Below are 11,925 nucleotides of genomic sequence, written 5' to 3'. Positions count from 1 at the left end.
TAGTCTTCACTAGTTTTTCACTTTATTTCAGTCAAAAGGATTTTCAAAGTGTACAGTTATTTGGATAAAATACTAGACATTATGTCTGGGGAAAAGTGGATTTGGGTGTGCATTGTGTGTACATGAATAATAATTATAAACTTTGTGCTACCTGTATACTTTGAAGGTCTGGTCAGCTGAACCAACATAAATTAATGTCATTCAAATGAATGACTTTTAGTTGTTGTTTCTTCACAAAAGACTATAAAACTGTCTTCCTGCATAAGATGCCCTTGGATCATTTGGATCTTAACTCCTACAATTCTTAATCAGCATGGCTGTTAGTGGTGTTTCCTAGCTAGAGATTACAGGATCTAAAAGAAAAGGGATCAGTTCGGCAAGGAGGCGGATCTAATATTTCACAGAATATGAGAAAATAAAACCCTTTAAAATGATCTTTCTGCTTTTTGTTGCTCTTATGGACAAATAAAATTATCAAGAGAGTGGCATACAATATAGACATTAATTAACAGCTCTGTTTTCTTTTAAAAGGCTACAACATTATTATACACTTTTCAAATAAAATGTGAGCCAAATCCAGGGAAGAAAATAAAACTTTTAAAAACTCAGTAGTAGTTCGCTGGGACCGAGTGTGAGTGAGCAAGCGAGAGGGGTAAAAGAAAACAGATCCGTAGAAACTGTTTCCTGTCTTAGAATAGTGTCTCCTTTCAGATGACCTTTCTCAGTTTTTTAATATATATATATATATTTATTTATATATTTTAATATATATATTTATATATATATAGGTTGGCTTGATTTCTTTTGGTGAAGTCAGTGAGCTTAGGCTGGCTTGTATCTAAATGATGGAGAAGTTGGAAACTAGAAAAATGTGTTTACACAATATACACATTTCATTACTTACAAAGGAAAAAATAATAAGTTTAAACATTTCATATCAAAATCTGGGAATACAGTAGGATCAATAGCACCACAATGTGGGGTTTCTTGGCACAGCACAGTCTCCTCCTTGCAGGAATTGTTTTTTTTTTTGGGGGGGGGGTGGCATCTTCATTTTTGGGGGTCAATTTGGCAAAGAGCATATTTTCAGTCCTTACAGAAAAAGGTTGACTTCTTCAAAATCTTCCCAGTCTTCCCATGCCTTGACTATCTTTTCCATAGTTCCGTCAACTGATTCCTTTAATTAATAAATTTGTTTAGTAGCCAAATTTCTAACCCGCCCCAATCCCCAAAATGCAACACGTTGGTTTTGGGGTTCTCCTTCAGGGAGAGGCACTGAGATCTGCATCAATAGGAGTGTCTCTTCTTCAAACTTCTTCTTCTTCTCCTTTTCCACAATAGCACCATTGTTATAGCTGAAGGACAGTGCATTAAAAGATTTCTCAGTTGCTGTGGTGTTTCTCTTTTAATAAAAAAGTCTGACGTATTACGTCCTCTTCATGCAAACTTGGCATCGGCTGATACGGGCCCGAAGGTCACCAGCCTTAAGAGTCTCCGACTGAGGTTTACTGGTCAACAGAAATGCAAAGAGGACACATCATGAGTTGGTGGAAAATAAGGGTGGAAAATGTCTAAGCTAGGGATGTCCAACCTTGGCAACTTTTGGACTTCACCTCCCAGCACCAAGGACCCCTCATTTAAACCCTGAGTAAAACAACATTCTCTTCTATTGATACCCTAATGAATTTTGGGTTGGGATTTGGTTCTGCAAGTTATGAACCACAGTGATGCAGTGGTTAGAGTGCAGTACTGCAGGCTACTTCTGCTGCCTGCTGGTTGCCTGCAATTTGACAGTTCAAATCTCACTAGGCTCAAGGTTGACTCGGCCTTCCATCCTCCCGAGATCAGTAAAATGAGGACCCAGATTGTTGGAGGCAATAGGCTGACTCTGTAAACTGCTTAGAGAGGACAGTAAAAGCACTATGAAACAGTATATAAGTCTAAGTGCTATTGCTAAGTGCTATGTGGAGGACTACCTGCGATTTCCATATTTTTTAGATTTCATCCACTTGAGTGCCTGAAATGGTTGCTGTCCTGTATCTAATGGAAAAGCAAAAGTATTGAGCAAAGAGCTAAAGAGAAAGTTCTAATTTAGAGGGGGCTGTAAAGCAGTATATACATCTAAGTGCTATTGCTATTATGTGAATCCAATCTACATGACGCCTGTCTGCTGAGTGACCTGAAGCTACAGCTAAAGAAACCACAGTTTAGAATGCTGTGTGTATCCAATGTGTGCATTAAAAAAAGGAAAGAGGCAGACTTACTTAAACATTTCTGCTATTTCCACAGTTGCCAGCCAAAAACTGTACGAATTGGCATAATAGTTGCAGGTTCCTCGGCCATGGCACTCAATGAAGGGAGCTGAGCGGAATTCCTCAAGACAAGAGCCAGGAGAAGCCAAGGCCTGTCCAGATCCTTCTGCCCCAGCACTGGTGTGCTAGAATAAACCAAATCACTGTAGGTCAATCAATGATCACCTTAAGCCAGTGTTTCTCAAGCAACCTGAAGAGGTGTAGACTTCAACTCCCAGAATTCCCCAGCGAGCATGTTGTAAACCCATCCAGAACATAGATAGTTGTCAATAATGCCTGTGGCCAAGCACCGGAATTTTGACTACGTGTCTGTGGGGGAGGCAGTAATTGTTAATGTGTGAAAAACAGTCATAAGTTATTTTTTTCAGTGCTGTTGCAACTTTGAACGGTCATAAGTACGGCTGTAAGTAGAGGACTACCTGTAACAACAGAATCTTGAAAGTCTGATCACGTTTTCCCTTAAAAGTTCCTTTTAATGATCTCCCACCTCTCTGGACTTTTTAAATTTTTTTTGCACCGATGATTTCCACAGGCCTCCGATTCCTTTTCTAAGGTCATTTCCAAAACTCCCCATATTTTTTTAGGACAAGGGTTTCCTTTCTTCCACATCCTTTTTTCCACTTCTCCTCGTTCTCTAGGCCTGAAAGGGACTCCTAAAATGACTTAAACTTACAAGCACCTGAGTTGTTATTGTACAAATGTTCAATGAAGGCACCACATACCATCATGAATGAATATCCGATCCAGAGCGAGTTCCAGCCCTGTGGACATGAGGGGATTTGAATGGTCTGGCTGTGGACTGCTATGACCATTGCAGGAGCTTCACAGACTGTACAACTACAAAAGGGAATAGGGTGAAAAGGAGGGAGAAGAAGCTGTATTAAAAGATTGAAAACAAGAACAGTGGAGTAATCGCTTGGCAACTTGTTTCATCCCTTGGCCAACCAGAAGTTCCAGGAAAGCCTATAAGCAAGAAACACATGCAGAAATGTCATCCGTTGGTATTCAGTGATCCCCTGTCTCCAATCAGGAAGGGTCCATTGAACCATGAATGTTAATAGCAGCTCATAAATGATTTCTCTAACAAATTGGTTGATAACCCCTCTTTTAAATGTGCCTAAGTTTAGGACAGGAAACGGCATTCTACTGGAGATAATTAAAAGTTTGGATAGCCATTTGTCTGAAAAGGCATAAGGGCTCCTGCTTGAGCAGGGGGTTGGACTAGAAGACCTCTGAGATCCCTTCTAACTCTATTATTCTGTTATTCTGATCCTGCTGGACTGTAGCCTTCCCAGTATTGCAGTGATCAAGAATCGGAGAGCTATCATTTCAACCCCTGATTCTAAGCTACATCTGGTAAAGCTACACAAGTTAATTTGGGGTTAGGGAAAGACGAACATGATGTTCTGATGTGTTGAGTTTAATATCCATTGTAGGAAGACCAACTTTTAGTCCTCCTAGGCTGCATTAACAGAGCAATAGAATCAAGATCTTTACCGCTTTATAATGCCTTAGTAAGACCACACTTAGAATATTGCACCCAGTTTTGGTCGCCGCAATATAAAAAAGATATTGAGCCTCTAGAAAGAGTGCAGAGAAGAGCCACAAAGATGATTAGGGAGACGGAGGCTAAATGATATGATGATTGATTTAAAAAATTGGGTATGTTTATTCTAATGAAAAGAGATTTTTCTAGGGTTGATTTGATAGCAGATTTTCAATATCTATCTCTCATTCTACAAAGTACCTGAAAGCAGGACAAGAAGCAATGGATGGAAACTAATCAAGGAGAGTAGCAACCTAGAATTAAGGAGTAATTTCCTGACAGAACAATTAGCAGTCTAATAACTTGCCTCAAGAAGTTGTGGGTTTTCCGTCCCTGGAGGAAGAGATTGGACAGCCATTTATCTGAGATTGGTATAAAGTCTCCTGCTTGAGCAGTGGCTTGGACTAGAAAACCTCCCAGGTTCCTTCCAGCTCTGTTATTCTGTTAGTTATTCTGTTATTTTGTCATTCTGTGACTCTGTTGTTATTTTGTACCCTGTCATTCTGTTAACTTCTCTTTTACTATTGAATCATGAGTTCTATATGGAAATGTAGCTGCTTTTCATACTGAAACATAAGATCTGCCTTCAGCTTTTTTAAGAATTCACCCTACCTGGAATGGGAACTTCTCCATTCAAAACAAAAAAAAATTGCTTAATTTTATATATAAAGGTGCATCCTACATAAAACATATCTTATAGTTTTGTAGAACAACTGTTCCACTGGTTTCTCATGTTCAACATCAGCATCACCATATAGAGGGATGAGAAAAACCAATGTAGGACATGCCTGATTTTTTGTCTCCTGTTTGAAACCCCAGAGTTTCTTGCTCACCGGCTAATAAAAGGTTGGATATTCTTTCCAGTTAGTGGCTCCATGCTCATTGGCATCGGCTCAGGAGTGGAAAGCCAATAAGAGTAGTCATTCCTAGATGCAAAGTTACAGACGTTGTTGATGTTGCAAAACATGAAGGGCATGGTGCTGAAACGACGGAGACAGCTGCCAGCAGTGCCTAACAAACAAAAGATGACATATGAATGAGATATGAAACAGGTTTTCTCCTTCCTTCCTTCCTTCCTTCCTTCCTTCCTTCCTTCCTTCCTTCCTTCCTTCCTTCCTTCCTTCCTTCCTTCCTCAATCTCCAAAAACCCCCTCCCCCTCCCCTTCCTTCCTGCTTTCTAGCTATTTTACCAGAGGGTAACTCTGGGCAGCTCACAATATTATAAAGATAAATAAAATACTAGAAAAATACAAAATACAGTACAATACACAGCCCTAGCTAAAAGATGGGGAGTGACTGAGTAGGATGAGCATGGGTGAAGGTGGGATCAGTTATTAATCTATCGGCCATCCTTAATGTGAAGCCCTCCTTTGCCTTCTGTATCAAGAGAGTAGTTCTTCTCAATCTGGCACGCCATAACTATGTTAAGACTACAGCTCCCAGAATTCCTAGCCAAGGAGTTGCAGTCCCAGTGGATGTACAGAATGCCAGGTAGGGCAACCTTTACAACCAAGGGTCTTAACACCATCCTCACATATTTCATGGTTCAACTCCAGGAGATGCTCCTCAAACACTGCTGCGAGAGATGCAGGTGCCATCTCAATGGATGATCAAATGGCCTGCGATGAGGAAGACCAGGGACTTTAGGTACAGCCCCACCAGATTGAAAGGATTTATTTTGAAAGACTCTCATGGATGCAGTGAGAGAAGAAATCTCCTAAGCTTCAGTCAAGCTACTGCTTCCCCAAATTACCTGTCCGAACTGCTTTAGAAAAGGAAGAAAAAAAGCACAAAAGGACTGAAATATGAATTATGATTATAACAGAAGTGTCCTCCGATGCTGTCTTCATAAAAAAAAAAAAACAACCTGCCCATAGCAAACACGGAACCTTACCCAGATCCTGCCCGTGAGCTCTCTCATTTCCTTGCACATAGAGAAGGGAAAATCCATCATAGATCCGGATGGTTCCTGGTGGGCAGAAGGGGGCATCGATGGTTTGGCTGTGACGAGTTATAAGGAATCCATGGGCAACTGAACCTGTTCCTGGGAGTCCTGGAGGACCTTGCAATCCATCAGGGCCAGGAGGCCCTTGTGAACCACGCAGACCTGTGTGTGTAGGATGAACAAAGTCAATCACATCTCTCAACAGATGGACAGGTGCAAATCTGAAATCTCAGAACCACCAGCCTTCCAAAGAGGTTGGGCAAAGTTGACACAGATTCTCCAGGACCAATTTTGGATAGACATCCCTTAAGACCAGTTACAGAGGTCTTTGCTTCTTATCCTGGCACAGCTAAAGCAAGACACATTGTGACATTGGACACAAGGCATGCCTTGCCCTTTGTTTTGACACCATTCTGCCTTTTATTTTCTGGCAATAGAAGCTGAAGAAAAGCTTCCAAAGATTTTGATCTTTCTGGATATTCAGTTGAACCCCGAAAGGAGAGTGGATCTATGTCTCTCTCCATTGCTTGACATCCTCCTCTTCCCCATTCTCATCAACAGAAATGATGCATTCACTGTACCTGGCTGGCCTGGGAGTCCTCTATCCCCTTTACGTCCTGCTGGACCATCAAAACCAGGCAGACCATCTCGTCCAACATCACCAGGAAGACCAATTGAACCTATGGATATATTTTGTTTAATGAACTCATTTAAATCGCTTGCAAAAACCCTTTAATATTACTTTAGTTGAATGTCAGATGACAACTATCTAATGGCTTCCATCCATATTGTTACCTGTCCAGAAAGAACTTACCTGGCAAACCTGGAGGCCCTGGGAGTCCAGATAGACCTTTCATTCCAGGCAGCCCTGGAGGACCAGGTGGTCCTTGATCACCTTTAACCACAATTGTTTGTCCAGTTGGACCAGGTATCCCTGGAGGACCTAGGATAAAAAGAAAATTGAGAACCTGAATCATTTAGTCAGGTGGTCCTTTGGATGGTTCATGAAAAAAGATGGAATAAAACATGGTAAATATCTAGCATTATGAGATGCCACCAGCAGAAGATGGATTGGTCTCATCCTGGTCTCAAAACTGGTTTTTCAGACTGAGTCGTACGCTGGCTTATCTCTCCTAGGCTTTGCATCCTGCTTGATACTGCTAAGGAAAAAGGATATATGATCTGATATATAAATATGCTCACAAAGAATTCCATCAACAATCAGTTTTATTTTATGGCATCCCAAAGCTTCCTAAGAGCAATGAAGACCATCTGCTTACAGAAAAGACTTCTGAGTCAGAGTTAAAGTTGCTGCTATTGCTATTCTTATTCTACCAAACAATCTGCTTTTTATACACTTGACATCTGGAACAAAAGACAGATACCAATTTTAGCTCTCAATTATGCTCAGCAATACTGGGATTCAGTCTGATCTAGACCAGGTCCAAGATTTGCATTTTCTCTGTTATTTTAAGATTTTGTCGGTCTTGGAGGCGTTTATTTCTCTACTTCTTGAGTCCTACCCATCGTAAACAAAGAATGACATCTAGCATAACAATTATGTTGCTTAACAACAGAAATTCTGGTCTCAATTGTGGTCATAAGCTGAGGACACCTGTATTGTCTTTCTCTAAGATGAAAGTTGAAAACCTCAGTGCCCAGGAATGGAAACAAGAGAAAAAGTAGGCAAATTTCATGCCAATTTAGTGTTTTGGCAACTAAGGAAGAACCTCACTGAATGGGAAACAACTACAGGTAGTCCTTGACTTATAACCTTTCATGTAGTGACCGTTCAAAGTTACAACAGGACTGGAAAAAGTGACTTATGACTGTTTTTTCACCCTTACGATCTTTGCAGCATCCTCATGGTCACGTGATCAAAATTCCAACATTTAGCAACTGGTTCATATTTATGACAGTTGCATCATCCTGGGGTCACGTGATCCCCTTTTGTGACCTTCTAACAAGCAAAGTCAATGGGGAATCCAGATTCACTTAACAACCATGATACTAATTTAACAACTGCAGTGATTCACTTAACAACTGTTGAAGAAAAGTTGTAAAATGGGGCAAAATTCACCTAGCGCTGTCTCGCTTTGCAACATAAATTTGGGGCTCAATTGTGGTTTTAAGTCAAGGACTACTTGTACATTCCGATTTTCCTAAATACGCTTGGACTATGCTAGTATCCCCCAAATTCAAATTGCATCAGAGCAGAACTCCTTTCATCCCCAGAACCTTTGTCAACCCAAGGTAGCCAGTGCAAAGGTAAAAACTGACCTATGGCCTGCTCACTTTGCGAGTGGGAAGTTTATTGTATAACACTGCTTCCATTCAATCTAGAACAGACGCCATAAAAATTGTCTCAGATTATGAGACAATACTTCATGTACAGATTAAGCTAAAAGGTTATGGGGAGGATCTACTTTAAGAGGTGCTAAATGTTGAGTTCCAGACACACCAGTCAATGGCTTTGGAAGAATTGCTTTTGCTACATAGCAAAATCTTACTTTGTTTGTTGTGAATTATAGTTGGAAAAGAAGGGAACCAGTAGACTTTTGATTATTCACCTTTGTTGGTTAGACTTCACACCTGCATTTTAACAAGCACAATCCTTATCAAGCATGAAGTAAATGAGATGAAGCAGAGAGAGAGAGAGAGACCTAAAAAGTGAAACAGAGAAAAAAAGACAGAGAAAAAGAAAGAGAGAGTGAAACTGAAAGAAAGAAAAAGAGAATGTGAGTGAAATAGAGCTAGGGAGTGGAGAGAGAGAGAGAGAGAGAGAGAGAGAGAGAGAGAGAGAGAGAGAGAGAGAGAGAGAGAGAGAGAGAGAGAGAGAGAGATTTTGCTGTAAGATTCCTGACTTTTAAGAAGAATGTTGTCAGCTGCCATCTTTGCAAACCAGAATGCCTGTGGATAAAGGTAACCTTTTTGGTATGAAAAAATGAGTTCTGTGAGAAATGGTTGAAAGAATGGAGCATGTTTATAAGGTGAGAAGGCTGACCGAAACCAGGTGAACATTCTTCAAATGCTGGAAACTTGCCACTTTTCCCAGTGCACAAGGCTAAACCCAACAGCATCAGTTATGAAAGAGTAGATTCCAGATGAACTTCTCAAGAACTTCACCATCAAGTCCTTGAGTCAAATGGTGGCTTCAAGGCTAATTTCATGTAATGGTTGGCCTAATTTTGACATTCTTATGCTGGAGATTAGTTCAGAGCTTTGTAAGTGTGATCTGGGGAAGAAGAAGATGCCGAAAAGAAGAAAATGGAGGTGTTAAAGAAAGACTGGGTGTTCCCACTCACTGGTTGGTCACCATATGTCCCATTTCAGAAGATGATCTCTCCAAGAACATGCCCTTCAATACTGAAAGAAGGTTGCCATCTCTTTTCTGGAATACCGGCCTCCAACAAGTCACCATATATTAGTTGCTGATCATGTATTAATTCCCTTACATCAAAGGAACAGGTTGGACTAAATGACCTACATTGGTGGTTCTCAACTTGTGGTCCATGGATGGGGACACAATGTCACAGAAGGTCCATGAAGCTTGAAGAAACGTTATGATTTAAATCTTGAGTTAAGTCTTGGGGGTCCGTGGCCACAAAACGGGGGACTGTGGTGAAGAAACAGCTGAGAACCACTGAACTACATCATCAATGCACAACTGGTGGTCATGAGAGGACTCATACCTCTGTATTTAAATCTCAGATCAGTCAAGCCACTCATTGCCTCTGATGAAGTAATAATCCGTAGCTCACAAACCAATGGCTTCAAATAAAGTGGATAGACTTTCTATAGGTGCTTCCAGACTGATTTTTTTGGCTACCTAAAGTAATATGGTTTGCTTCCTGCAGTCGTTCAAAATCACAGGTTTGACTCGCTCAATTTCCCCAGAACCATAAGGCCAACTTCTTGGCTTGATTGGCCATCTTATTAAATCTATCCTCCAGAACTGTTGAATTCACTCAATTCAGATGTAGCATGTGGCCATTCTTCAATGCTGTGAAACCATTTTATTTTACCTTGGTGTTTTTTTTTAAAGGAAATAATGGGTATATATTTTAGAAAGCAACAATGGAAGCCAACTTTGGTAACATTAATCTCAGAATTCCTACCTGGGGAGCCAGGGGGTCCAGGGTCTCCTCCGGGGCCAGGAGATCCCAAAGGTCCAGTAGGTCCCTTCAAGCCTGAAAAGCCAAAACTCACACACGTTAATACAGCATAGACATAAAGAGCCTATGATTTTACTTATTACTTGCTGTTTACATGTACACTGTGAGCTTATGCACCGAAATTCCTTGTGTGTCCGATCACACTTAACCAGCAAAGAATTATGTTCTGTTGTTCTATTTCTATTCTGCTTAACAGCCTCACTAATGCCTTTTTTGTCTAGCTCTCTGATAGCGGAGATATCATGCAAGCATAAATTTCTCAAATGTCATTTATCTCCCTGAGGGATGCCTAATTTATGGTCTTCATGGGCCCCCTAATTAACCACCTTTATTGGGGCCCATTGAGCTAACTAAGATTATGCCAACTATATTTGGTGGGAGATCTCAGTAAAAAGGCCAAAGTGTTAAGAAAAAGGGGCAAGACAGAAGGAAATGGCCTATCATTTCGAACTTCCTTAAGGCAGCGTTGGTGAACCTTTTGCGTTCTCGCGTGCCGGCCCGTGTGCCGAAAGTGGCACACAAAACCGTCCCGTGCCAAATGCGTGGCCTCGCCGACTCCTGTCATGTTCGTGCGCTTAAACGTGTGCCGGCCAGCTGGCCGTCGCACGTGTGGTGCCAGCGAACCCGGAAGTATGGTGATCCATCATGTATGTGTGTGACACCAACCCGGAAGGCCGGGTGCTGGCTCGCGCATGTGTGATGGACCGCCGCACTTCCGGGGTCCGCCGGCACCATGCATGCGACAGCCAGCTGGCTGGCGTGCATTTGAGCGCAGGAACGCAACGAGGAGCTGGCGAGGCCGCGCATTCAGCACAGGACGGCTTCATACGCCACTTTCGGCACACGTGCCATAGGTTCACCAACACTGTCATAAGGGCATAGACCTCAAGCAAGAGGAATCTTCTAATATCTTCTCAATTACATTAGGTTGCAAATGCAATTTTTTAATGAAATTGCTGATATTTTAAAAACTCTCCCACTCTTTTTCTCTGAGATTTTTGGGTGGAAATTCGGGAAGCATTCATCCTGGTTATTCTCAAACTTATGGGTTTGGATTTGCTGACATAGGGCAAACAAGCTGAACTCTAAAGAATAGATAAAAACATGGAGAATGTCTTCCAATGTTGACCTCAAATAACCATCCAGCATAGGGCAAATATTGTTCTGAATACCTGGAAATCCTGGTACTCCTGGAACACCTGGGTCTCCCTTCATCCCATTCAGGCCTGGACGTCCAGGTTCACCCTGTGTCATCACAACAATGGTTAGTATTTCCATCATCAAAGAATATCAAAGGGAAACAAAGCAAGTCAGTTGAGAAGCAAAGGAAAACAGAAGATCCCAAAGATTCAGTAGGTCCATTAATGGTCAATGGAGAATTCCTCAGTGAGGAAAAAAAGTTGGATAAGCAATACAGGTTAGGTAAGTACTCATCAGCCATCAAGGGTGTTCTTTGATAGTGAAGCACCAATCCAGGATACACTGCTTGATGGCTGTGGGGAAGAGCCATTACGTTGCAATCAACCTAACTGCAGTCAGACTTGATGCTTATCCTTTGAAAAATATTTTTGATGGATTCCATCAGAAGAGCACCTACACCTCAGCCTCTAGGGGAGGGTACTCTTCATCTCTGAAGCGGTAAAGGTCCATTTAGATCAGTGGTTCTCAACCTTTATAGTACTGTGACTCCTTTAATACAATTCCCCACGATGTGGCGACCCCTTTAATACAATTCTCCACGATGTGGAGACCCCTTTAATACAATTCCCCACGATGTGGTGACCCCAACCATAAAATTATTTTCGTTTTGAATTTATCGCGCCTGAAGCCGTATTGGCTAGCGATCTGAACTGCTTGCGATTGCCTTGAGGACGGAGGCATTAAAGCGGAGACTCCTCCCCTATTAAGTTTATCGCGCCTGAAGCCAGATTAGGCTAGCGATCGGGA

At 41.6% G+C, this 11,925-nt stretch overlaps 1 protein-coding gene across 1 annotated transcript in view; it reads right to left on the bottom strand.

Annotated features, from left to right (window-relative positions):
- The window catches only part of COL4A5 (collagen type IV alpha 5 chain), a 139,588-nt gene continuing 127,663 nt past the window's right edge, over positions 1-11,925 (bottom strand). Inside the window, exons 44-52 of the mRNA XM_058196543.1 lie at positions 11,151-11,223; positions 9,922-9,993; positions 6,618-6,746; positions 6,385-6,483; positions 5,753-5,965; positions 4,692-4,869; positions 3,035-3,149; positions 2,265-2,437; positions 1-1,508 (exon numbers count right to left, since the gene is read on the bottom strand). Coding sequence (XP_058052526.1) covers positions 1,427-1,508; positions 2,265-2,437; positions 3,035-3,149; positions 4,692-4,869; positions 5,753-5,965; positions 6,385-6,483; positions 6,618-6,746; positions 9,922-9,993; positions 11,151-11,223 — 1,134 coding nt within the window. The 3' untranslated portion in view covers positions 1-1,426. The remainder of the gene's footprint in view (positions 1,509-2,264; positions 2,438-3,034; positions 3,150-4,691; positions 4,870-5,752; positions 5,966-6,384; positions 6,484-6,617; positions 6,747-9,921; positions 9,994-11,150; positions 11,224-11,925) is intronic.

This window comes from Ahaetulla prasina, chromosome 11, assembly GCF_028640845.1.
Source record: "Ahaetulla prasina isolate Xishuangbanna chromosome 11, ASM2864084v1, whole genome shotgun sequence".
NCBI lineage: Eukaryota > Metazoa > Chordata > Lepidosauria > Squamata > Colubridae > Ahaetulla > Ahaetulla prasina.
The sequence above is the reverse complement of the archived record's forward strand: the minus strand, read 5'-3'. Positions and strand labels throughout refer to the sequence as shown.